The 27206-nt window shown below is 44.2% G+C and overlaps 1 protein-coding gene across 3 annotated transcripts in view; it reads right to left on the reverse strand.

Moving 5' to 3' along the window:
- The window catches only part of plxnb3 (plexin B3), a 93297-nt gene that overhangs the window by 18531 nt on the left and 47560 nt on the right, over positions 1-27206 (reverse strand). For all 3 annotated transcript variants that reach the window (XM_076878356.1, XM_004568148.5, XM_004568149.4), the window contains 10 exons: positions 10158-10562; positions 9268-9991; positions 7059-7238; positions 3161-3289; positions 2907-3007; positions 2521-2653; positions 1617-1776; positions 1244-1352; positions 1042-1150; positions 844-960 (listed from right to left, as the gene is read on the reverse strand). In XM_076878356.1, the coding sequence (XP_076734471.1) occupies positions 844-960; positions 1042-1150; positions 1244-1352; positions 1617-1776; positions 2521-2653; positions 2907-3007; positions 3161-3289; positions 7059-7238; positions 9268-9991; positions 10158-10546 (2151 nt within the window). In that variant the 5' untranslated portion in view covers positions 10547-10562. The remainder of the gene's footprint in view (positions 1-843; positions 961-1041; positions 1151-1243; positions 1353-1616; positions 1777-2520; positions 2654-2906; positions 3008-3160; positions 3290-7058; positions 7239-9267; positions 9992-10157; positions 10563-27206) is intronic.

Consider the following 27206-nt stretch of genomic DNA (forward strand, 5'->3'; position numbering starts at 1 on the left):
CTGATAATTAGCTCAGACTAAAACACTGAAAATGAATTTATGATTCTCTCAGCTGCCTCGAACTCGCTGCTGTTAACAAACAAGCAGATATCGAGTAAAAATGTCCTTTTTGTGGAGCCAGAAGACCTGACGCACTCCTGGAAACACCTGCCTACAGCTGCTGCAGACACAGATGTAGAAACACGATGAGGAGCCAAGGCTTACGGAAACTAACAGAGACTCCTACACTCTTCAGTCTCTGAGCGTTTCTTCTTCACTCACCTCTCTACGTGTTCATTCACCACTTTGCATTTAATCGTTAGTTATGATTAATCTCTGGCTCTTTTCCACAGTCTGGTTCTGCTGGAGGTTTCTTCCTGCTAAAAAGGAGGTTTTCTGTCCCACTGTCACCAAGTACTTACTCATAGGGGTCATCTGATTGTTCGGGTTTTCTCTGTAATATTGTAGGATCTTTATCTTACAATATAAAGCACCTTAAGGAAGACTGTCTAAATTGAACAGCATCAAATCGGCTTCGTGTTTATGTGCACGCCACACTCAGACAGAGAACAGTGTAGCAGTGCAACCAGATACAACGACCAAGAAACAAAAGCTCTAACTTGGTTACGCTAAGTGTCACTTTTTGGGAGGTTACAGCAGATGTTGCGGCACCAGACAGTCGAAACATGAAATATCAGTCTGATCTGACTAATGTTCATCCACTTCAAACAAAGACGGTTTTTACAGTTTTAGACATGAAAAACATTTTTTTGGTGTTTTGCATTAAACTGTTAATGGGACCATTTGATTAGACTCCATTTAGATCCCCGTCAGACTGAAATGAGGTCAGAGACGCGGACTTACAGTGTAGACGTCCAGGTTTCGTCCCCGCAGCACCACTGTGGCGCTCAGGCCCATGGGAACTAAAGCAGAGCTCTGTAGGTCGTAGACTAGCGGACAGGAAGTAGGACCAGGAGAGTCCTGCAGACAGAGAGGAGGCGGGGTTAGAGACAGGCTGACAGACAAAAAGATGGAGACAGACGGGGCAGCGGGCCGTCTTACTCTGTGGTTGAGGATGATGTGCTGGTTTGGACAGCTGTGGTTGTGAGTGCAGAGTTGATCCAGAGGACACCAGTTACAGCGCCACACACTGCTGACACACGCCAAACACCTGAAACACACACCACGGCCTTCAGCGTCTCCTCCATCACTGATTTAGATTCAGATAAACGTACAGCACTGTCACTGTGCCTACGTGACTTACTGGGAGCTCTGGTTCAGTCGGCTTACAGCCATGCAGTCATAGAAGGTCATGTTGCCCGTTGTGACGGTCACATGACCAAACATCAGTGACACGGGCAGGATCATGTGATCTGCAGGTGAGAGGTGACAGAAGTTACACAGTAGCACACCTGAATGAAGACGTTTTTACTGTCACTGCGTGCTGCACTCGGACTCTGTCACCGGCGCTCAAACTGCTGCGTGCTGTAAAATGCTTCACATGCAGTTAAACCTCCTGATATTTTTGGAAGACTCATTCTGAAACACTGTGTACTGGGACACACTAAATCTGTTTCTGGCATGCTAAGTAGGATGGTATTATGGAGGATTGGAACGCGCCCACAGTTCCTACTCACTGCTTCCTGTGGGCAGAGGTGGGAGGTGCTCCGGGGCAGGGGATTGGCAGGTGATGCTGTTTCCCATGACAATGGCAGGCTGAGGCGGGAGGAGCCCGAAGATGCAGGACAGAGACTCCTCCTTTGCGAGGGCGGGAAGCTGGGGGACCGACAGCGTTACCTGAGAGACGAACACAGAAACACGGTTACTGCTTTTCCATCGGGACCCTTCTCTCTGTCTCTAGAGCAGCTGTGTCTCGTATCAGCAATCCTTCCATTGTCTTACTGTCAAAAAAAGAAACGCCCATTGACAGTTTGGGGTCTTTCTATTATTTTTCTTTACTTATTTATATATTTTAGGTTTACAAACGAGAACAAAACCACTTCTGTGCTGGCTGAAAAAGCTCACAGTGTTACTTTTTTCTCCTTCTATTTTAAAAATAAACAACTTTACTTCACATCACAAAATCTTAAAAGGTTATTGTCTGAATTCATTTCACTCAGACCGCAATAACTCCTATGTTTGTGCTGATCCTTATAAACCCTGTGAAGATACTCGGTGAGGCACTAAATATGAAGATGTTTCGTTCATCCTGTCAGCGCTGCAGCAGTAAACAGCTGCTGCAGATGTTCATCGGCTGCTGTGAATCTTGTCTGAAGGATTGGAACTGGCTGGACTTGCAGTGCCTCTGCAATAACACACAGCCAACACAACAACACAACTGTGTTGAAACAGAATCAGCAACCTTCAGTCAATCAGAGAGCTGCTGAACTAGCACCTCAAGTTTTCCTTCAACCTGGACTGATACAGACACCTGCCAGCAACACCTAAGGGTGCCCTGACCCAGGCTGTCATCACTGCGGGAGTGGCTGACTGCATCATAATGCTGTCAGTCAGAATCAGATCAAAACAACAGCAGCCTACCTGCGTCTGCTCTTCTTTGCTGTGATTGGCCGGCTGCAGGCTCTGCACTGTCACGCACTGACTGGTTGGTTCAAAGCTCCAGAGCCAGTGGTTGGGCTGCAGGTGACGCTGACACTGATGTTTCCGGGAACATCTGCACAAAATACAAACATTTGCAGATTAGTAACAGCAACAAACAACCAAACGCAAAACGGCGTCAGAGCAATGTCACATCAACGTGCAGATGCTGCTGTGAGCAAACCAAATCTACTACACTTTCTTCTTCTACTGTCAGTCAGACTTTTTACAAAAAAAGTAAAAAGTTTACATAAAGTTTACAAAAAGATATAAAGAATAAAAATGTACTTTTAAAAAGTTACAAAACACCAGCCGACAGGTAGACCTACCTTCCCTCCAGGACACACCAGCCACAGTACGGGTCTCTGACAGCGAGACAGGAGCGACAGTCTGTCTGTTTCTCACAGGATGACACAGGAACCTTCGACAGCTGGGAGAAAGACAGGAAACAGTTTGTTTTCATTTTTTCTTAAATGGATCGTCTGATTGGATATTGGGGACAAAAGGAGGAAGGAGGAGGGGGAAAAAACTGAAGAAAAGAAAGTGAGACAGGAACTGAGGAAGGAGGTCGACTGTCTCTCACCCTGCTGTTTGTTAAAACATAAACATGTTCCTGGCTCTCATCCAATAGGAGATCAGCGCTGACGGCACTGCCACTGTCCACCAACTCGCTGCCATACAGATGGCCTGACTGATTGGAGATCACCAACACCTGAAAAACAACAACACAGGTGAGTCCACAGATTCCGACACTGTTCTGTTGTTTGGTTTGTGCAACCTCAATCCCTTTCCTCACCTCCTTTCCTTGTGTCCTTTATACCAAACAACAAATTACACATTCTGTTACACACACACATATCAGGTATTCATATCTTGTGGGGACATCTAATTGACATAATGCTTTCCCTAGCCCCTCATCCTAACCATAAAAAATGAATGCCTAACCCTGACCCTAAACCTAACCATAACCCAATTACAATTGTAACCCTGTCACTAAAACAACATTTTGAGTCTCAAAAATGCCTTCAAACTTGTGGGGACCAGGATTTTGGTCCCCACAACCATAGTAAACTACACACTCTCTCTCTCACACACACACACACACACACACACACACACACACACACACACACACACACACACACACACACACACACACACACGACTGGAGAAAAGCAGAAAGCTTGACAGCAGATTTCTAACATAAGGTATGAATACAAAAGAGAATCATTGTCCTCCCGCTATGTCTAATGCTTCTTTTAAACATCACAGGTGAAAAGACATCCACAGAGGGGTACACCTGTGCCTCCTCTAATCACCGTTCCTACAGCAAGCCTCGCGTCTCCAACTTCAGGTACTGACAAACCCCTTAAGATGGCATGACTGACTTCCAGATCAGAGACACGGAGACAGAGAGAAACAGGTTGGCCCTGGTCGGACCCTCCCTGCTGTCAGTACATCTCAGTGAAGGGCGGAAAATTGGCTGATTCCATCCCAGTTTCACTAATTGGCTCCATCCACACCCTGAGATGTTCTGGATCTGTACTAATGCCACTAAAACACAAACACACATCTCTGTGTACTGTTCATTGTTTATTTGTTCTGAGTACAACAAAAGAACGCTCTTTCTCTGCTGCACAGTATTTGTCACTGAATGACTTTCCTGCTCGAGTGATGAGACGGGATCCTGCTGTGCCGACTGTGTGAAGTATTTTGAAAAAGTTAACTCAAGACGGAGAAACTCGTGTCAGCAAATATAAAACGTCTAAGAGCTGAAATGTTGTGACAAGTAAAAATGATGATCATCAACATTTAATTTCAGTAAAGTGACAACATGAAAGCAGCAGTGCCTGCTGCCGCTGCGGCAGCAGCAACAACCCGCCAGCAGGTGGAGCTGCTTCACCCCGACAACACCCCTCAAGGCACCTGCACTATCAGCAGCGTGTGACAAAGAGAACAATTCAGACAGTGAAAAATGCAGAAAGGAGGATCGTTTGAGTTTGAACAGACTCGATCCTGCTGTGCCACATCCAGTTTATTTTTTGTCTTTTTTTATTCTTGCTGAGATGGAACAGCAGCATCCTGACAAAGTAGAAACTCTGGAAATCTCTACCATATCTCAGCCATTTCACTCACTGATTGGTCAATTGTGTATAATTAAGTATAAAGGTATGGCAGGGCTTTAGTGTCTCTCTTATCCCTCTGTGTTCAATCTTCACTCAAATACTTTTGTCACGTTTCTTGTGTACAGCTGTGAGTTTGTGAAACACTGAGTTTTTTAGAAGAATTGAAGTACTGTTACTGCTTTTTCCTGTAGAAATGCGAACCTGTCTCCTGGATTTCACCTAAAGGCATCAGGGTGTAAATCTGAGTTCAGGAGACACTTCTGCACCGCAGACTGCAATAACCTAAAAACACAATGCTTAGTGGAGTTTAATGCTGAGCATTTTCATCATCACCGTCTTCTTCTTTTAAACAGGATGCAATGAGGAAAGGATTTTTCTGACTGGGAAACTGAGGACATCACAGGTTCATTTATGTTTAACAATTTAAAAAGACAAAGACTATCTTCTCTGACTTAAAAGAACCATATTTGTGTTTCAACAGTAGACGGACTAGTTCTTACATACTGCTTATCTACTCAACTTGGGCATTCAAAGCACTTCATACAGCATTTGTCATTCATCCATTCACACAAGCACTTTCTTCTACACCTGAGTCCTTTCTATCTTACATTCACACACATTCATGCTCCGCTGAACGCATCAGAGATCAGCTTGGGGTTCAGTATCCTGCCCAAAGATACTGAGACATGCAGACTACAGCAGCCAGAATTTGAACCACCAACCTTCTGATTAGTAAATGACTTTCTCTACCTCCTGAAGAACAGCCACCCCCAGTCATAATGACCTGAATGACCTGAAACAAGTGAGTGAGCCCACAAAGTCTACAGGGCAAAGGAGCCAGAGCTGCTTTCACATCGATTTCTATATAACTAGAAGTCCTTTTACAAGCAGAGGAGTCAGGAGTCACTGTGCTTCTAGTATACATCCGCACAAAAATTTAAAACAAGTGCGGGGACTCTGCCTTTAGATATGTTAAAGTGCAGGAGGAAAACATGAGCATATGTGTTTCTTTAGTTCGGATAGCCTCGGGTGCCACGCCCACAGAAACACTGCAGGAGCATCACATGCTGGAGAAACTGGTGCTTGAGCACCTTTCTGATAGATTCACTATTTCACAATCCCAACAGAAGCACAGCAGTTAACATGTGCCCGGGTTCGCCGCGAAAAACGTGGTGTTGCACTTGTACATGCCTCTTGTTGTTGATTGGTTATTGGTCCCTCAGGTGCACTCTGGGTAAGGATCCAGCAGGAGGCCCTGAAACATTTACAGTGTGTGTGATTAAATATTAATGGGGAGAATCAAAGCTCTGCTGTTTACCTCGCTGAGGCTCCGAGGCAAGATTAGAGCTCATTAACGCACACACGCACACAAGTTTGTCCTTCTAACTTTGCGAGGACTATGAGTCACACGGTGCATTCCCAGGACCCTTACCCTAAACTTGAACTTGATAAAAACTTCGAAATGAAATGGAAAAAAAATGCCTCTTAAGGTGTCCCGCAGCGAGAACAATTGGGTACAGAATCTCATCACTTTTCAAATGTCCTCTCTAACAATGTGTAAGACTGGGTCCTCATAAGCCACATGTACAAGTACACACACACACACTTACACCCAGTTAAAAGCTTCAGGGGTGTCCTGCTGGATTCTTACCAGACTGCACCTGAGAGACCAATCACCAATCAACAACAAAAGTCTGAGCATGCTCCCATGTGACCCTTCCCACTCTTCCCAAACGCACCACACCCTCGAGCTAAACGCCTGTTAGTCACACACACACACGCATACATAGAGTGTATCATTGTGTTGCTTATAAAGAGCTTCAGGCTACAAGCTGCTCTGTTCAGTGTGTGTGTGTGTGTGTGTGTGTGTGTGTGTGTGTGTGTGTGTGTGTGTGTGTGTGTGATCATTTTCCTGGTGCTTCTCTTCAGACCTTCCAGTTACAACATAAACAGGAAACAGCTGATTCCTCCCTGTAGCTAGAGATGGAGACACAAACGCCTAAACAGGCCTTTTCACTGCCAAGTAAAAACCAGTCTCACCAGCTGGTCTCTTAGCAGCTCCATTAGAGTGGAGGGGTCTGAAGCCTGTTCAATTAAGCATTATTCGTATATGCATTTGCACCCCAAAACTTTTCATGTGAGAGTACAAACGGTTTTATACTACAAGTAACTGTCTGCTAAATTCACAGCAGGGAGATTAAGCATCATGTGTCATATCGCTCCATGTTCAGCCACAATGTGCACCATTTCAGCTGTTGTGTGGGACATGTGGGAAAGGGTAACTGAGGTCAATGGCCCAACCGACGGCGTCTACTTCATGTGTGAAACGGCTGTAAAACATGTTGGTGGTGTCACCTTTTGCAGTTGTCCCTTTCTATCTCCCAGGAAAGCGATGGTGTGGCCCGCCTCAGTTGCTGTGGTGACAGCAGTCAGCTGTATAGTGGAGTTGACAATGGGCGTGGCTTTGAGGGGCACGGCGCTAGCGATGGGGTTGGGGGTGTGTTCCCCTCCACAGGGGTACTCTGAGAGAGAGACCTGATAGATGAATAAACAGAGAGAGAGAAGCCAGTGAACACAGGTATGTGGTCAGCCCTGCTTTATCTGTTTACGTCTCTAAACACAAACAATATTGCTTCCATTCACCTTTAAAACTCGTGCTTTTTTCCACTCAGCCTGTCACTTTAATCTGTGTATTTTTGCTCTATGTGGGTCAGCTCTGTGTTACAAGCTCTGTGTTTGAGTGGCAGCTGTCTGATGATAAGTCCAGATGCTGAAGATAACCACTCTAATCCACACACACACTCACTCACACACACACACATAGTATTAAGGTCAGCAGCGAGGCAGATGACAACCATCGACAGCTTCTTGCCTAAAGCAGCTGCTAATCTGTGATGTCATCACATGTAAAATGTGATGTCATACGATGTCCCACTTGGCCGACCAGGACCTCAGCGATCCGTGGGATCATCTTTGGACTCTCATTGGAACAAGTTTACTGTCCCATTGTTTTCAACTGTCACCCACACTTCTGTACTGCACTCTCATTACTAGCAGTAGCTCTAACTCTGTCATCTGCAGTATCTGGAGTTTATATTTGGCTCTATCGCTCTTTGCTTGGACCTACTTCTGAGAGCAGCAGCAAAGACAACAGATTGGTCAACTTTATTAAAAAAAACATGAAATTAAGGACTTGGGGTGGAGGTGGGTTGCAAAGTGACTTGCAGATCAGAGCAACCATTGGGTGGGGAAAAGCAGCTTAAAAGCATGTCCTATATGAGATTTACCAGTTGGACATGTCGAACGATAAAAATCAGCTGATTACAAATAAGCTTGACTTTGTGGTCTGAACTGAAGCTTTGGCATCAGTCCATTCATATATATTTTCAACGTAGAACTGATATTATCACAACTCTATTGCCAAAAAACTTGAACAGCCTACCACAAAGTTATTGCATAGAAAACTGAAACCACAGCTTTCATTCGCTTTAGGAGGGGCTACCTCCCACCCCCCAATCTAAAAAAAAAAGAATAATAATGATTTGCAAAATCAAAATACATTATGCATGTATTATGTGCACCAAGCTAGTGAGTGTTCCAGGTAAGGAGGTTACTCACAGCCAGTAATGGTAAGTGTTAAATCTACATTAGTGCTTTCTATCCAGCATTCATTCTCCGACGGATGCATCGAAGAGTATCGATTTAGTATCTTGCCCAAGGATATTTGGTATGAACACCACCAACCTTCTGATTAGTAGATGACCTGCTCTACCTCCTGAGCTACAGCCACCCCCAGTGCCAATGCTGGGTGCAACATGTTACTGGTACCACATTATATTTTTCAGTCATGCAGTAATGTAATGAGTTACTGTACAAAATTCAGTAGTTACACTACAGTTGCAATTATGTCATTACTTGCATTACAAAGGTTCTTTAGTTCTGTGCACACTGAGCAGATAGAAAGAAAAAAACATTCACTTTTTCTTCTGCACCCCTACGCAAAAAACAAACACCTCGTTTTGATTGTGTACAAGGAGGAGGGAAATGGTTTAGTGGTCAACAACATTTGTTGAGTGGTGATATGGAAATCGCTTTTATTACAAGAGCATGATTATATAAAGTGCAAACTGTGTCCAGGACAAAAAATGACAGTGTTATACCGCTAACATCGACTCTTTGTGAGCATCTGCACAGACAGCATGCTAATACAGAGCTAACGAAGAAGGCAGTGTGATGTTAAAGTTGAGCGTATGCTGACCCCAGGCCTGCATCCAGAGCCTGAGCTTCAACAGGTAACAAAGGCAGCGATTAAGTGACGCAGCCTCCACTTCTGTTCATGTTTCTACAGCAAAATCATCGTGGCGATGACTTTGAAGTTTCATTGAGCTGGTTTCAAACTTTGTTATGTCGGCTTTGTGTTCTTACATAGCCTCAGGTTTACATTGTGTTTCAGGCCACGTTACAGAATAGCAAGAAAGTAACATAATGAGTACTTTCTCTGGGGACAAATTCATAGATTACTTTGTTAATCACCCCAACACTGCTCAGGTGTTTGTGAGTTTACCTTCGGCAGTTTGAGACATTTTGATGACACGCCGTACTCGATGTAGGCCTCCTCCTTTCCACCGCTGCCTTGTCCTCCCTCTGTGTAACACACTTCCTGTGCTCTCCGCAACATTGTGTCTAACTCCGCCATGCCATAAACGCAGAGAGCTGAACGATTTGTTGCTACGGGCGTGGACGCCTGCCCCGCTGCCATGACGACAAACAGGTGAGGTTCACCTGAGTGGTTGCCTAACCATGCACCCTGTGCCAGGTTATACCCACCCTGGCACAGCAGCGGCACCTCAACGTACGAGTAGAAGCTACGATCAGAGATGCAGAGCCTAGAGGCATAAGTCCGGTACTCCTTCTTGTGCCGCCGTGAGAACAGGAAGTAGACATGGTTGCCATGGACAACAGCCTTCACAAAGTGGTTGTTGTAATCGGAGTAACTTCCTACAACAAGTTTTCCAAGCTCCTCCTCCTGAGAGAACGCTCTGCGGGGTGGAACCACTGGAAACAGCCGCCGTGTCGTGATTGGTGGGATGTCACCAGGGCCTTTGCTAGTGTAGCTTCGACCAACCAGCATCAGGCGCAGCACGTCACCATCCCCACCCCCTTCCTGCTTATTTTTCGTGGTTATTACCACGGCAACAGTGGAGACACCTGGAGCGTTGGCTGCGACGTACTGAGTGTCAACGGGATTGGACGTCTGATAGATGAGCTGAGAAATATTGGACAGACTCCTGCAGAGAAAGACAGGACAGAAAAGTCATTCTTCATACGTGTTTTGGCTAATCCAGACATCAGTCACCGTTGATACATGCAAAGAACAGATACAGTGTGAGAAAAATGTATTTGGATAAACTCTGGGAACACAGTGAGGAAAACTAGCACAGTAAACTGACGTACCTCTTTTCACAGATTCCCTGGAACAGTGATCCACAGACTATCAGACTCCCTGGCTCCACCCCCTGCCCCGTCTCCATCAGCAGCAGTTTGTTGTAGTTGTCGGTGTCCTTGGCTGATGGGCATTCCTGGAGCACGATTGGTGGGAGGCACTCTGGGGAGTCCCGGTAAGGGCCGGTCTTTACGTGCAACAACACCTCGAGGCCAGTGGTCAGCTGGTACAGATTATTGACCCCGCCCACATAAATATGTCCCGCTCCAGGATCCAGGAGCAGGTGCGACAGGGGGGCGCCCTTCAACTCCACATGTTTCGAGGCATCCACAGGTTGGGAGAAAGGGGAGAGGATGTGGAGGAAGAGGAGGAGTGACGGGGGGATGGAGGAGGCCAACATGGCAGCTCCTCTTTACCTGAAACAGATTAAAGTTCAGGAGAATTAAAACTTGTGAAAAGCAGCTGCTTATGATTATTCACAGGTCAGCAGGCCCACTTGCAGTTAATCTCACTGCCCGCTGGTCAAAAACAGACAAAACTTGTTTTTCTTGTTTTATCTGTCCAAACCCTAAAGATATTCCCTTTACGGGGCGATCTGGTGGAAAAAGGAAATGAAATAAACCCTCCGAGAAACTGAAACAAGACAATATTGTAGATTTTTGAATTGTGCAGAAACTGACCCCAGATCTGAACTTCACTGTAAAATTTGAAATCCACTAAAGAATGTCTTCTTGGCTTCACCGTCCGCCCACAGAAAGTCAGCGGTCTGTCTGAATGCAAAACTCAAAGCTGTGATTGCATCTTATTTCCACTTTCTCCCCTGCAGCAGAAAACCTCGCCCGAGTTTCAGAGCAGAACTGAACCATGACTGTCTCAGATTAAGGTGGAGAAACACGGATCTATTTCATACCCCAAAAAGAAAAAAAAAATCTTAAATATGTAAAATACACCTGAGCAGGTGAGGCTCAGCCCTGCAGACTCGCTGCACCGTTTCTCTTTCTCTCTCTGAAGTTATTAATAAAATATTTTTGCTGCTTCACACTTTTCATCTGGCGGTCAAACTGTAGTTGCCTGTAGTAACATCACCATGGCAACAAACCGGTATCCACGGCAACGCTGTGAAACGACTCAAACCTCTGGTGGGTTGTTTGGTTTTTATGACAGAGTGGAGTTTTAAACTGGTGTCAAACTGGTTTCAATCTTGCGGGTCCTTCTGTGTCTTCAGGTTGCATCACTCTGTCAAAGTGTAAAATATTCCTGTTAAATAATCACGGCTCAGACCTCATTCCTCTTCTCCTGAGGATAAATCCACGATCTTTCCTCCAGCTCTCCCACTACTGCTACAAACAGACTCCGCCTTCACTTCACCTGAAACAAGCTGATTTACTATACAGCCGAAACGAGGAGAAAGATTCACTATTTAAAGATGAAATTTCAAGCAGCACAAAAAGTGTTCTTCCAATGCTGAACCTCCAAACGGTTTTATTCACAGGCCGCCTACAACAGACACGGTCAGCAATTAGTTAGCTGTTATGGGGTTTGTTTTGTGGAAGGCAGAAGTAACCATATACTGATGAGGGTGGAGTACTACGTTATCAGCCTTCGTAGACTGCAGGGGTGACTGGCACTAACACAAAACCTGCTAATTAGTGCTGATGATACTTTTGTTATTCCATCTGTAGTCATCTCTAATTGGTTGTGTGGCTTTAAATGGAAAGCCAGAAGGCAGTGAGAGTAGCACCACCTACTCACAGAGCAGAGCATGTATTATTACAATGGCTGTGTTATTGATAAAGTCAAAGATAGCATGAATGGCCTGAAACAAGCTGGGGGTGGAGGTGAGGTTGCAAAGTGGCATGCAGAGGTACCAGTAACCCTATGTTGAACAGCTTAAATATAATGTTATGTATAAGATTTACCAACAGGATGTACAGAGGGGTTTCAGGCGACATCAGCTGGCACTGAATTATGCATCTCTGCCAAATTTGCAGGAATTTGGCTCCATGGCTGTGATACAATTTTAACTTTTCATATTAGTCATATCGTTTATAAGATAATTACATTAAATGACTCTAATAGTGTCATTTATGCTTAGCTTATGCATGTATGTGTGTACATGTTTAGACATCTTTGTGAGGACAGAAACTACTATACTTGTGGGGACCAACAGTCAGTTATGGGGACAAAAATGTCCATCCCCAGGAGTTTGACGGCATTTTTGAGGCTCAAAATGTGGTTTTAGTGTCAGGGTTACAATTAGGTTATGGTTAGGTTTAGGCTGAGGGTTAGGGTTAGGCATTCATTATTGATGGTTAGGGTTAGGGTAAGGAGCTAGGGAAAGCACTATGTCAATGAGATGTCCTCACTAAGATATGAAAACGAGTGTGTGTGTGTGTGTGTGTGTGTGTGTGTGTGTGTGTGTGTGTGTGTGTGTGTGTCATTATGAAGGGATAAAGCAGGTTTATTTGTACTGTAAATCTGGGCATTTTAACACAGGAGTCTATGGGGGCTGACTCGCTTTTTGAGCCAGCCTCAAGAGGCCATTTGCACTACAGTTTTTGGCGCTTCTACTTGGACTTCATATCTCTGTCCCAAGTGGTTGCCACATGGTTCTATCCAGTATGTGTTGGAAAACACGCCTGTTTAGATACTCAAAATATGGAGAGAATGCACACAAACAGCTTAGCTTGTCCATCGGTGTAATAATGTGTAAACATTTTCAGTTCAGATATAATCTGTTTTGATTTTCATTTTTACCTTATAAAGAGAAGCCCAGGGGTTTTCTTTGACTGGTATTTTCAGATAGTGGGGCCAAAAAAACTCCCAAAACTCGAGCAGAACCATGCGCAGGAGGAACTGTTTGGAAACATTTTTGCAAATCTGTATATTTTTTGCTTAAAGACAACATCAAATAATCCTGGCAAATATCCAGTCTTTCAAACAACCATCAGGTCTAAATCAAACCGCAGCAGTTAGAAAAGCCAAATTCTATCCATGACATAAACTCACAGTTATGACATTTGATCATCAAACTCCCAATAAAATGGTTTTTAATCTCCTTTTTTTAACAAAGGTCAGTCAGATTAATCTTGAGCACTAATGTGGTCAAAGGTTTTACCACAAGCCTCAGAATTTCCTCTGAACACTTTCAATCAGTCGTCTTTTTCTCGACAGCAAAACAGATCTTTAACTCACATTTCCACACAAACAGCCAGCGCATATCCTCTTTTTAACAATATTCCCAGTTCGGCAACAAAGAGGACTTTCTCTTGCTTTCTCGACACGTCAAAACAGTCACACATCAGATCTGATTCAGCTTCATGCAAATCAGAGGAAGAAAAACTCATTTACATCTGTAGTCTCAGAAAATACCACAAACTGTGGGTTTTACTGTGCTGTGGCGTGCCTCTGATTAGAGCCTGGGACCTCCAAACCAAAAAATAAATCATCAGGATTTTTCCTCTTAATCCAGCTGGAGCCTGAGGGAGACGACACACCAGGCGTGCACCGATTGTGAAATTCTGGGTCAGTACTGTTTGCAATTTTCAAAATAAAAATCTGCATCCTAGTATATACATATACATATAACACTCAGAGGGTGATTTCAAACAGAAAGCCAAACATTAAGCCCCGATTAACATTGATTAACAGTATTGTTAATACATCACATGTGATGACATCACATAAAAGAAGGTCTATGAAACATGAATTAAGAAGTTGTTTAAAGGAGGAGGTTACTGATTTCATCAGTCGTATCTCCTCAGGCAGGTTGTTCTAAAATCGAGGGCCCTGATAGCAAAAGCACAGTCACCACCCAGGAGGATCGACATATCTGGTATGTATCTCAGGCTCAGACTCAGATGTACTTTTAAAGGGATCAGCAAAATCTTACAAGTTGACTCTATAAGCTTACAGATAGTCAAAGCACAGAAGTCAGGACTGGGGTGAAGCTCTGCAGTCCACCAAAACCAATAAAACCCCAGCTGTTGCATTTTGAATGAGCCAGAGGCGAGAGAGTAACTTTGTGTTTATACGAGTGTGGACAGAGTTGCAGTAGCCAAGCCTGGAGAAAACAAACATGGGGATGACTTTTTCCAGGTATGACAGTGAAAGCTGTGATTTAATTGAAACAAGACCAGGCGGCTTCTTTGATGTGTGCCTCAAAGCTGAATCAACTTGTGCTCACAAGATCCTGGCAATGGGCTTCACTTATGTGGACCAGGGTCAGGGTAATGGTCGCGGGGCGCGGGTAAAGTTGAGTAAAGCTGGGGTCAGCGGGGGAGCTGGCCCCAGGGAGGGGTCACTTGCCCCTCCCTTCCTTCCCTCCCCATCTCCAGCTGCCTCCCTCTTCCCGCTCCACCACAACCACCCACACATGCAGGACCTTGGAGTAGGGGTATGTCACCAGGGTGCAGAGGAGGCCACCCTCCCCCCCCCCCCCCCCCCCCCCCCCCCGTCCCCTTCTGGCTGCCTCTGCCTCAATTTTATCCCACAACTTAGACATTCACATTACTCACACTCTCATTACACATACATATAGGATCTTGGGGGTGGGCACGATACACGGAGTCCAAATTACCATCAGGGTGTACACCCCACCCCTGGCGTTGTTGCCCACCTCTCAATGTTAAACACACGTAGACATTGAGGGCTAGCAGGAGGGACCATGCGCTTACCTGCTGCTCTCTGGCAGGTAGCTCCATGCCCTCCTGGGTTTTAAATGCACCTTAGAACACACATGCATCAACACTACAATGAGCGGGTGGAGGGAGGTTTGGAGTCTTCTCTCACCCCCGTTCTCTGCGACCTGCTGGAGCGGGGGGGCTAGGACTAGGAGGAGGAGTTGGCCGTCCGACTGCGGTCTGGAGTGTGGGGCCTCCCTGCTGCTGCGGAGTCGGGGCGGTCTGCCTCTCCCCACCGCAGGGAAAAGGGTAACACCACCTGGGTCTGGGTGCAGTTCCCCCCTCCAGGGGCAAGGGTACCTAGACCCGGTTTGTAGAGTACGCTTGGGGAGTGTGATTGTGTGTACAGCGTCTCTTTATGTCTGTCTCCACGTTGGTTGAGTGTGGAGTAAGTGCATATGAGAGCATGAGGGTGGGAATGGATGTTTGTATATGTGTGTGCCTGTATTTCTGTGTCTATATGTCAGGTTGGGTGTCAGGCGCCACCTCTCTGGGGACATCTCAGGCCCTCCAAGCTTTGGAGGCCTATCTCCCCCTACCACCACTTCCCCTGCCAGTGGCGGACTCCCTCAGACATTGGTGCGTTGGTGGTTCTTTGTGTCCGGGGTTGGGCGTCCAGGTACACACCGGCTCACTCCTTGGCGGCCGCTTATCGGGGCCTGGAGCCTGGGGCTCGCTCGGGCCACTTCGGAGGTGGGGTGCCCCCGGCCTCTCGGCCTGGGGCTCGGTCACTCAGGCACGGCTGGCTGCCGGCGGAGCTCACGGGCGCGTCACTAAAACTCCCCCTGGCTTCTGCTCCGCGGCTGCTGAGTGAGCCCTCATCTGGGACTCTCCTCAGCTCTTTCTGGGACAGTGGCGCAGCTGCCCCTCTGTTGGTCTTCCTTGGTCTCTTGTGTTCTGGGGGCCTCTGGATGTCTGGAGTTTTGATCTCCTCCATACCTGCTTCATGCCCTGGAGGACGGGGCTGTGGCCCCCCCACACCCTCTAGCAGATCATTACATGAAGGAACCTTTTAAAAAACAAAAAACAAGCGCGTCCATGCTCACAGCTGTGCACACGGGTGATCACACCCACAAACTACACCCTTTTTGGCTCCTACCTCAAAGCGCACTGTGTTCTGTTGATCTTATGTGCTGCACAATAATGTTTAATATTTAGTATTTACTGTCATATTCCCATATGTCATTGTGATGTTGTTTATTCTATTACTCTTGTTCTCTTCTGCTTGTTTTCTTTTTTCTTTCTCAGCAGGTGATCCAGGTGATCGATAGATGCATTTTTTTTCTTCTTTTTTTTTCTGCTCATTCTGTTGGTTTTTGTCTTTTGCCCTTCTCCCCCGTCCCTCTTCTCAGCTGTTTCTCTTTCCCTCTTTCTTTCTCCCCTTCTTTACCCCAGTCAAGTCTGTCCCGTATTCAGTAAGTGAAAATAAAATGAACAATAAAAGGTGAATCAAATGGACCATTACGGCAAGGCTGGGATGGTCAATTTGGTAAAGTAAATCCGTTGGGCATCTTTCTTTGCCTTTAGACAACAATTCTGATGGCAAAAGAGCCAAACGGGACAGGCAAAAAAAACAAAAAAAAAAAAAAAAAAAGAGTTGGAAAAAAAAAAGACTAACATGGTGGGAAACAGCAATTAGGCTCTTAAGGTCACCGAAACTCATGGGAAGGTACACTGCATGGACAAACCTACTGGGTCACCTACACATTACACCTCATCACCACAGAAACCCAGCCATGAAGCTCCTGGTGTGTAGTTTTTGTGCAGCTCAGCACTTGGTAACAACACTCTTTAACTTTTCTGCTGAATTGCTGTGCTTCTTAAACACTTTCTACGTTCGAGTTCAGTGACCTGTTAATAGTGACTCATTGTAAAGGCAATCGGCATGGCTTGGTGCTTGACTTTATACACCTGTGGATATGAGACTGAAAACATTTTAGTCCACATATCTGTATGTTGTGAGAGTAGCGAAGAAAAAAAGATTTAAGATTTAGCTGAATGGAAATGAAATTGAAATTAAATAAAAATAGGACCTAGAATTGAACCTTGCGGTACACCACAGTTAGTGTGAACAGCAGCTTAAACACAGCAGCTTTAATGCTTTTTCTGCCCACCAAAGGACAAACTACAATGTGAACTTCAAGGCCATTTTAAGACACGTTTGACAGCTTCTCCTTCATCCCTTTATCAGATACCTTAATTCAATCACACAAACAGTCTCACTGAATCTGGTTCATACCCAGTGCTTTATAGCAGTGGGCCATGTTTCCATCACTGATACTTGGTGCCATTTGCTTGGCACCATGTGAGTATAAGTCAAGTTATTCACTCATAGTAAGCCATAAAAGAGGTGGCTTTATCTGTCAACTGACAAGGTTTTTTCTCTCTCTCTCTTTCATTTGGTTTTAGGTCCTGTGCAAAGGTGGTTAGTTGTGGTTGTAATCGGTGCTCCTGTATAAGAAACACCTCAATGTCAAGCGGGGCCTTTGATGTGCCACAGTCTTATAACCATCCCACAGCTACACAGACACATTTTACAAATACACAGAGACACTCAGGTAAGGTGAACATAGCTGTAGGGAACACACGACCGAGGTAACGAGGCTGGGAAAGTAAAACTGAATACTAAATACAGAGACAAAGGCTACCAAAATAAAACAGGAAATAACATTACAGGAACAGCTAACACGGAGACGAAGGCTAGACAGGGTACTAGGGAACATGCGGGAGGCGGACAACTGTAAATATAGACCTAAAGAGACAAAACTGAGTACAAAAACAAACAATACCTGTAACTGGGGATATATATACTAGGAATCAAACTAAACATAAGACCTTATGAGTCCAAATACAAAAAACGATGGGTCAAAGACCATCTCAGACCGCAAAGGTACACCTGCACTTGCCTCAAGGCACACCATTTGGAGATCACTGTTCTCAAAGATAAGAATTAAAACCAACCAAATGCAGTGTCCTTGATGCAAACTCATTTTCCAACAGGGGGCAGTCGCTTAAAATGGCATGATCTACCCTGAGTGTGACGGGCAGATATCAGTCAGCAGGGCTCATATCGGCTGATATGCACATCCCGGTGCCGTCCTGCCATGAAGAATAGGAACTGGATGTGACAGCTGATTTGAGCCTAGGTGAGCTGGTCAGATAAAAGCTGAAGTTGGAGTAGATAAATAAAAGCAGACTACTGAGTGTAACAGTTTTTTAAAAGAAAATGAATTTAAAAAATCTCTGTGCAGCTGGGCTGATGAAGAAAAAGTGAAGGCTTCAAACCAGCAAGGACAGAAGAGGCTAATCTGAGTTCGGCTAGCCCGTGTAGCTTTCAGCCAACTTCAGTTCGGTCCAAAGCTTCAAGAGGACTTTACACGATCAGTTTGGCTTCATATCTCTCAGGAAAACAAGATTTTCTGCCCCAGTAAAATTAATAAGAGCCTCTGACATGTTTTACAGAGTGTGTTCCTCTGATACAAAACACTATTCATCTCTCTCTCTCCTGGTTAACTCGTGCTCGCTCTACCCTCCCTCCTGCTGCGTGTTGGTACAGACTGAAACTCGCTGTTTAACTTCCCCCCCAGTGCATGCTGGGAAACAGCCAGTGAGGCCTCGGGACACACAAACACACGGTGCCGAACACACACAGCAAGAGGCACACATGCTTCAACATTTCCATGGTAATACTGATCATCCTCACACACAGTCAGTCTGTATGCTAATCACTTCCTCCTTCAGCCTGATGGGTGGGGAGGGGGGCTTCATCTATAATTCATGCTGCTGAGGAGAGAGAGAGAGAGAGAGTTGTAGGCTGTCAGAAAGTAAAATGAGAGGGAGAGTTAAAGTTGGAAGAAAGAAAAAGAGAGAGAGGTTATAAGAAGGACAGAAGAAGGCGAGAGAGAGCGCTGGAGGCGACGGAGCGTTAAAGTAAAAAATGAGGAAAAAGACTCAGAGAGAAAATAAATTCATGTTTGATCTGCTGAATTCAGATCAGCTTCTGTCAGCCTGTCTATCTGTCTCTCTGTTGACCCTGAGAGCTCTGCACACTGCAGCTTAAGAAAGCTCAGGCATGGGAAAGTGCTACGGACACGTCCATGATACCTTTTTAAAATAAAGCCAGTCTCCGTCCATACTAACGCGCCTAAGAACATATCGCGTACACCGAGCCACGTCTCCTAAGCACAGATGCAGAAGCAGAATGATAAAAGGCAAAGTTGAATGGCAACAGCTGGTGCCAGACATCAAGGTCAGCAACGCCTGTTATTCATCCTGCGTGTTAGTCAAGGCTGATGTCTTTGTTATCTTCTCAAAAAGCATCATATGATAAGAGTGTCACAAATCAGAGTGGAACACTTAGCGCCCCAGCAAACACGTGCGCCTGCATCGCCGTTTCCAAAAGTCAAAGTTTCCGTGAAAGGCTCGGTTTTCAGTCTCAACTCAGCTGCATTTACAGAAGCCTCCACATGCCAGGCGAGCGTGGATGCTCGGTCAAAGCACAGAAGAAGAAAGTACATGAACATAAAATGCATAGTTTATGACTAGTTGGTTAACCCTTGAATTGAAATTTCTATGTTAATTTTCATGTTGCTCTTATTATACTCATCATGTTTTCAGGATTATTTAAACAGGAGGGCGAGCAGGGTCAGAGAACGAGGCAGGGGTGACTGCAGGAAACCAGAATAGCTCATCATAGATAAATACACTGTAAAAACTGGTGTATTGTCTTAAAATACTATAAAAAATTAGATTTCACAAAAACATCTATAATATAATGCTGTCTATAGTAATATGTCCCAGTGTAATAATAACTAAATAATAACTAAAATCAAATCAGGGATGTGGAGTACATTTACAGCTATAATATATTAGAGTAAACTATATTTCAGTAAAGTACTCGAGTAGATGTACCAAGTTGCATTCCCCCATTGGTCCCATCTCTGTCATGAGGTGGCACATTAACTGTAATTTTAGTCCGGTGGAATTATTCAGGAGGAGAGGACCCCCTGAATGAGACAGACAAGCTCATTGTCATAATAATTGCTAAAATAATTAAACCATAATTAGCTAAACAAAAAAAAGTGCGTTTGAGAGACCACGTTTTATCTTCAACGCTTCTCTTTTCAATGCAATCATTAGCTGTCGTAACCTGTCAGCTGCTGTAAGAGCTCACAGAAGGAGAAAGCAACAAACGCCTTCGTGTTCACTGTGAGCAGAAAGCCAGCATCTGAATTTAATGACAGCCAAAACTCCAAAAATGTGTTCAGGGTTTAAATGAAACAGCTATACAGCTGAAAAGTGAGGCGTGATTTACATATTTGTGTGATGCCTCAGTTTCCTAATGACTCTGATCAAAACAAAGCCAGGAAACAGACTGTGCCTGGAAAAAGAGTTTGATCAAGGCAGTTGCTCCCGGCCATCGAGACAGACAAAGATCCACAGTGAAGCAGACGCCCGAGTTTCTCGCTAGATTTAAAGGCAACTTTCCCAAAAATCCTGTTGACATTACACAATTACCACAGATATGTTATTCATATTTATTTTTAGGTAAAACTTTATTATTTAATGATAGTTTGGTAACACTTTATATGGTTCAATTTAAGTAAGCTGTTTAGTATAATGTCTTATGTATTGTATTAAAGCTGTTAAAATATTAATAATTTAATTTAACATATAGAAACTGTTAAAAACTGTATTATGTATTTGCTCATGACTGTGTCCGTTAGTAATGGGTCATGTGATACTTGGGCTGAATTCCTTGCTGTCCCATTTTAACCTGTTAAGCACTCCGGGGCATCAGTTTTTCATGTGGAGGGCTAACAATGTGAATTTTAAACCTACTCAAGCAGTTCTGCAGCCTAAATCTGACCGTGTAGTGAGTGAAAGTGACATTAGAGGACACAGCAACCTACCAATATACCTGAAAAACTATCTGAAGTGTCCTGAAGTGGCCTTCAGGTCAACACTTCGTGTATTTTAAATGTGCTGTACGTGATAATAAAGCTGACTTGACTATAACTACAGGTTAATTAACTCTCACTTTACTGTTTATTACTGATGATTGTTACAAAGTAACTGCTCAGAGGACAGTTGTCTGAAAACTTATTTCAAAACTGGGGGTATTATTAAAAAAGGTCAGAGAAGCCCTGAAACATGCAGGCAAAAACACAAAAACTGAAACATGACCGAGGAGAATCGTTTTCCCTTCCAGGCTGACCAAACCCCCTTGAAGGATCCCCAGAAACTATTCCAGTAACCTTCATGCCTCCTCAGGGGCTCGAGGAACATTTTTACAGGCTTATTTAACCTCCTTAAAAGGCCTGACAATTTCTTCGACAACCCCTGGAAACTTTTCATGCTCCTTTGGAATCACCCCAGGGGCCATTTTCACATCCTCCAGGTCCCCCGAAACTTCTTTTGTGACCCGAGTCCTTTCCAAGGACAGACCCGAGGAATTAGCTGCACTAAAAGGCACCTGAAACATCTTCCATTACTTCTGAACCCTACTCCTGCTTCCTCAAGGACCACCGTCACTTCTCCAAAAGCCTTGAGACCTCCTCCAGGACCGCTAGGACTTCCTCTGCGACCTGGAACTTTGTCTAGCGTTCAGAATTAAACAGCCGTGAAGAACAGGTCCTGCTCTCTGATTGACCGCCAGGTGAGCAGATTAACCTCTGTTTCTGCATCGCAGCTCCAGGTGTTTTATTGTGCTAGTAACCGTGGCAACGGGGACGATGCTGCAGGTGTGTCTGCAGTGAAACACGCAGCAGTTTACTTTGCTAATCGCAGCAGTTTGTACTTCACTAGTCTTTTGTTCCTGCCCTCCCTCCCCTCTCTCCCTTCTCTCTTTCTCTCTTTTTTTAATTTTCTCATGGGTCCTCTCCTCGCCTCGCTCGCCCCCCTTCTTTTCTCCGCTTCCCTCCTCTCTCTCTCTGTATGTAAATGAAGGACAGCCTGCTTTCAACACAGTGAGGTGATGATTACAGGCTGCCTTACCTCAGGCGCACACACACGCACACACACACACACCTCCACCCCCATATTATCTCTGTGGTTTGGTGCTGACTCTCACACTCACTCTTCAAAGAGACGACAGAATCAGACGCATACACAGCTGTGAGTGTGTTACTGTGTGCAGTTAAATTTCTTGTCTTTGTTCATTTCCTGTCCTTCCCTCTCGGCGACTCCCCTCCCTCAGTGTTTGCACTCGTCCTAGTTTCAGTCTGCTGAGGAGCCTCAGAGCCAGGCAGCTGCAGAATACCCTCAGCACATCAGGGTCCATCCTGAACCCGGTCTCAGCACAACCTTTGGCTCCCGCTTTCTACCTCATAAGAAAGCAGAAATGAGCCAGCCACACCTTCCCGCTTACATTCCAGTGGAGGAGATTCAGACCGCCGTCTTCCTCCCTCTTTACCTTCAGGCAACATTCCAGAGTAGGAAAAATTTCATGCTGATGCATCAACGGCCTCGCAGAGCATCACATGTTCAGCATCATATAATGCAGAGGCTCGTCACATGATCTGTGGTGCCTGAATCTATGCACTGTGTCTGCAGCACTGACAGGATCCATGCAAGTATTCAGTAAAAGCATCTGAAGTGTAACACAAAGTAAGACGCTGCACAATGCTGTAATACATTAGTGTCTGCAGCCTCTTCCATCCACCTCCAGTTTTTGGCACACTGTATGTTAGGCACATGTAGCCTGATGGCATCATTATGACTGCATTGTGACATGCCACAAAGGGACATCATCCAGCTCTTTTTACACGCCGATGAAGAACAACCAGGACACGAGAACCTCACAGCTGCTTCTGGATTCACATCTATCACAGCATCTCAATCGGGGAACATCTGCAGACCAACTACAGCTGATGTGGACGTGCCAAAAGCTGCAGTTCCTCTAATGACCACATCACAAAGCTGACTCTTAAAGCGAGTCGATCCCTTCAACTCCCATCTTTAAATCCCCAACCTAACAGCAAAAATGAGCCATGTTTGTTTCGGTCTGTGGCTGTTGTACACTTTGATCAGCTGCACTGGATTGTGCACTGTGTTCTAATTCACCCATTAAGGCTAAACTGAGGCTTAAAGTTAGGGCTGGGCTGGTCTGATAGCTGCTCAGCTTCAGTAAAATTCTATTGCTTTATTTGTGCATTAGTACATTTGCATTTTAAGTACACCCTGCTGTTACTATAACACTCCACCAAATCATCCAAATACAGTCACAAATATATGTGCTATGGACAAAACGCTACTATCAAGGTTTCAAAGCAAAATGCAATAATAGAATGATAATACAGCAGTAAGAAAGCAGGAGAGAGCAGGGAGAAGACACGCACTGTCTGCAATATCCTTACGTCATATGGGTCGCCTGCTAATCGGTGGACTCTGGACACCCCCGCAGAATACACTTAGTGGGAAGGAAGCGCTTTAACAGGAAGAGACCCCTAACAGATCGAGGCTCACCCTTAACCATGTGACGTGTTGTTACAACAACAACTTTCTTGTACAGACAGAATTATTTGCTGAAACATTTTATAATAACATGAAAAGTATTCAAATGCTTCAGCTGGTAACAACAGTGTTGTGGTAAAAACACGAGAAGTTTCTTTGTTATGAGGAGAAAGCAGGTCAGAGCTGCTGTGGGACAGAAAACGGGAACAACGGCTGATGAGACTCCTAACAGTGCTGGAGGTCCTGGGGACAGGTACACTACAGGGTACAGACACACAGCAATACTACCTCAAATACTAAAGAATGTGAACCACATACACACAAACACTCATGTCGGGTATTCATATCTTGTGCAGACATCTAATTGATATAGTGTTTTCCCTAGCTACTAACTCTAACCATCAAAACTAAATGCCTAACCCTAACCTTACCCTAAACCTAACTATAACGTTATGGTAACCCGGACACTAGAACCACATTTTGAGTCTCAAAAATGCCTTCAAACTTGTGGGGACCAAGATTTTGGTCCCCATAAGGGCTCTTGGTCTCCACAAGTATGGTAAACTTCACCTTTTGGTCCCCACAAAGATATGAATACACACTTACACACACACACTCAGAGGACTACCACTTCTCTATGCATTTCCTCTCCCTTCCTTTGTTTTTCTTTTCCTTCTTTGTCTCTTTCTTCTGCTTCAGGATTATTTTGTTGTGTGTTTGGCTTTGTTATCACACACACACACACACATACACACACACACACATTAAAAAACACTCCCCTGGTGAGCTCATGAATATTTTTTGGTGTTCGAAGAGACGAGGACGGTTTGATATCATCGAGGGTGTGTGACAACTGTGACACACAGACACACTCCGTGACACACACACTCTAGATCCCACTGGGATTTAGAGTGTGTGTGTTTCTCTGTGTGTCTCTGTGTGCGTGTTATGCATGTTGTCAGCTACTGTCACAAAAAGTCATTTCCCAAAAAGGCATTTTTTATGTCTGCGTGTGAATCATAGAGCTGACTGTACACAGACCTTCATCATCGTCCCCACAGGAAGTCAATTTGTTGCCGTGGTGATGCAGCTCATTGATGTAGAAACATGATGAGATGTTTAAAAACAAACAGCCCATGCTCCGGTGCTATTATTATGGCAGTTACTGTACAGCAGGCTCGTAGCAGGGTTTGAACTCGCAGGTCTTTTAGTGTTTGTTGGTAAATGTTTAGCATTTGAATTTAAATAGTCTGCCTCTGTGTCACTTTTTATTCTGCTGCTGTTCAGTACAACATATACACAAGCTGGTAGAACTAAAAGGAGGCCTCGGAAGCATATTACCAGCCAACAAAAACTTACAGAAGGGCCAACTTTGTCAAACTTCTAAACAATGTTGAGGTTTTATTAAAAGGTAAAATGTAAGGGTGTGTCTGCCAAATGAAAAAGCTTCGATTTAAGTCTAGAAAGTCACTTCTTTATTTCTGCATCGTTCTCAGATGGTTCCTAAAGTTAAACCGTTGAGGCTTTCACTTTGATAGTGACGTCCCACCTGATGTTCTTTAGCTCACTAATCAACAGGAAGCTGTCCAAAGGGGGTAAATGTGAGAAGGTCAATGGTTGAAATTTGGTTGAATTCAAGAGAAGATTACTTTTCACCTTTCACTTCTAAATTCTGACTTACAGGGGACATGTTATTAAAGAACATAATGGGTCAAACTGTTACCTACATATTGTGTCATAGCAACGTGATGCATATCATGTTACTGGGATTAGATTTAATCATATATCTCAATACTTTGTGATACTCTGAGGATTTCTTTCAGGAAATCTGATTGTAAAGAATTTGTCTTATTATAAAGAAAACCTTACTTAATTATACCGTTAGATTTGTGGTCTTTGTATTTGCTTTCATCACAGTTCAGTCAGGAGCACTTTCATCAAAATATAGCTGTTATTCGGTCTGCAGTAATTTGTATTTGGTGGAATGGGTCTGAAAAGCCTGAAAAGGGGGACCTGACATAAATGTGGGTTGCAGAGCGGCTTGCAGAAGTGTGGGAAGGCTGAAGCAGCTTCAATAGCCCACACTGTCTTAGATTTTTCAATTGGATGTGTAGAAGGATATCAGCTGAGCTATCAGGTCACATCGACGGCCACAGAGCCGCTGATCTCCCGTCATTACAGCTAAACTAACGCTGTGCTACAACCCAGGAAGGTAGCAACATTTTCCCTGTAAAAGCTTTGCTTGTTATTTGCTAACAAGTGGCTAAATAAGATAATAAGATAAAACGATGATAAGATGATAAGTTGCCACAGACACTGAACATCAGTAAGCGGAACAAAGGAGCTTAGTGATAATGACCTTACAGTCATGCGACAGTGGTGTAGTTTATTTTTGTCATTAGAGTTTTATTTTGCCGAATGCATTTACACTCAGAATCCACAAAAACAGACTAATTTCTGTAGATCATCTTTCTAAATAAAGTCTCTTAAGTGTCATAAACCTTTATGCCAAGCAGACCTTATTTTTTGTGATAATCCAAAAACCTGAGGGAAAATCCTTGTGTCGAGGAAAACAATGCTAACTACCAGGGTGGCCTATACAAGCAAGCTATTCATGCAGAACTGTTTTGATAGAAGTGTGTCGATAATTTCTCACGGCTAATCGCGTTAGCTTGATGTGGACACAGGACCGAACTGTAGCTCAGACTTTAGTTTTTGTGCAGCAGATGTCTTTGTCTCCGTCTGAACTGTTTTCAGCAGCAGTGGGACTCACTTTGATTCTGGGCCATTGTGTTCTGATCCGATCTGAATGGAGCTAATTCCTCTTTTTTTTTTCACAGACAGAAGAATGGTCCATCGGGCTTTAAACTGTAACTGTGTGCTTTCACATAATCATCAGCTCACACTGGGTCTTTTTTGATGATGACGAGGCTGCTGAGCAGCTATTCCTGCCTCTGTGTCTTTAATCTGGATTAAATCCTGTTTGCACTGACAACACATGTAAACACACTCAGAGCCGAACGCTTGACAGCAGGATCAGATCAGAATAAGAAGAATTAGAGATTCTCCTCAGCTTAATCCCAGACACCAGATCAGAATAATATGTGAATAACAGCAGATTAACAGCAGTTCTCCTGCAGGGAAACAACAACCATCTAAAAATATCTGAAACTCGAAGGAATTAAAGGAGTCGTAGCGTTTCTGTGAACAACTGCAGCTCAAGTTTGGAATTCACATTTCTGCTGCACATCACATCTTATTCATAAAAGCAACAGTCCAGCAGTCTGTAAATATCTCTGTTCTGAGTGCTTTTGGAACCCGTAAGAACCTGTGCAGACTGGGTTGCAGGTTATGACTGCTTTTCATTGTGCTTTCAAACCAGAAGCTTTTAGATAGGTGTCAGTGAAGGCCAGCACTGAACACGAGGTGTTTAAAAGGCAAATATTGACACCAAATATTTGATTCAGGCTTTTAGGTACACGGGTACTTTATTGTCATTCAGTGCACTCCCGCCACAGTATGTGAGCACACTGTGAATGGAAATGCTCAAAGTAAATAAAGCAGTAAGATACTAAGTGGCCTGAACATACATTTATTTTAAAATTCTAGTAATTTAAAGATTTTGATATACCTGTTACAGTTTTCTTTCTTTCTGTGCAAGTTAAACTGTTTATGTTTGATTACATTTAAATATTTAGTAGATTGACTCAGACACCTACTGAGTCAATATAATGACTTTACTGCTTATTTCTATTGTGTGGATCTGTTTTTCTCTGTGCTTGTCCATTACTGCTGTAAGATCCAGACTGAGCATGTAGGCAAAGCTGCAGGTCTGCAGGAGCAAATTACAGACGTTAGCTAAAATACTGCATGCTGTCATACAGGTTGTTTGTTTTACCTTCATGGTAGAAACACTCTGAAAAC

The sequence above is a fragment of the Maylandia zebra genome, linkage group LG20, assembly GCF_041146795.1.
Source record: "Maylandia zebra isolate NMK-2024a linkage group LG20, Mzebra_GT3a, whole genome shotgun sequence".
NCBI classification, from domain to species: domain Eukaryota; kingdom Metazoa; phylum Chordata; class Actinopteri; order Cichliformes; family Cichlidae; genus Maylandia; species Maylandia zebra.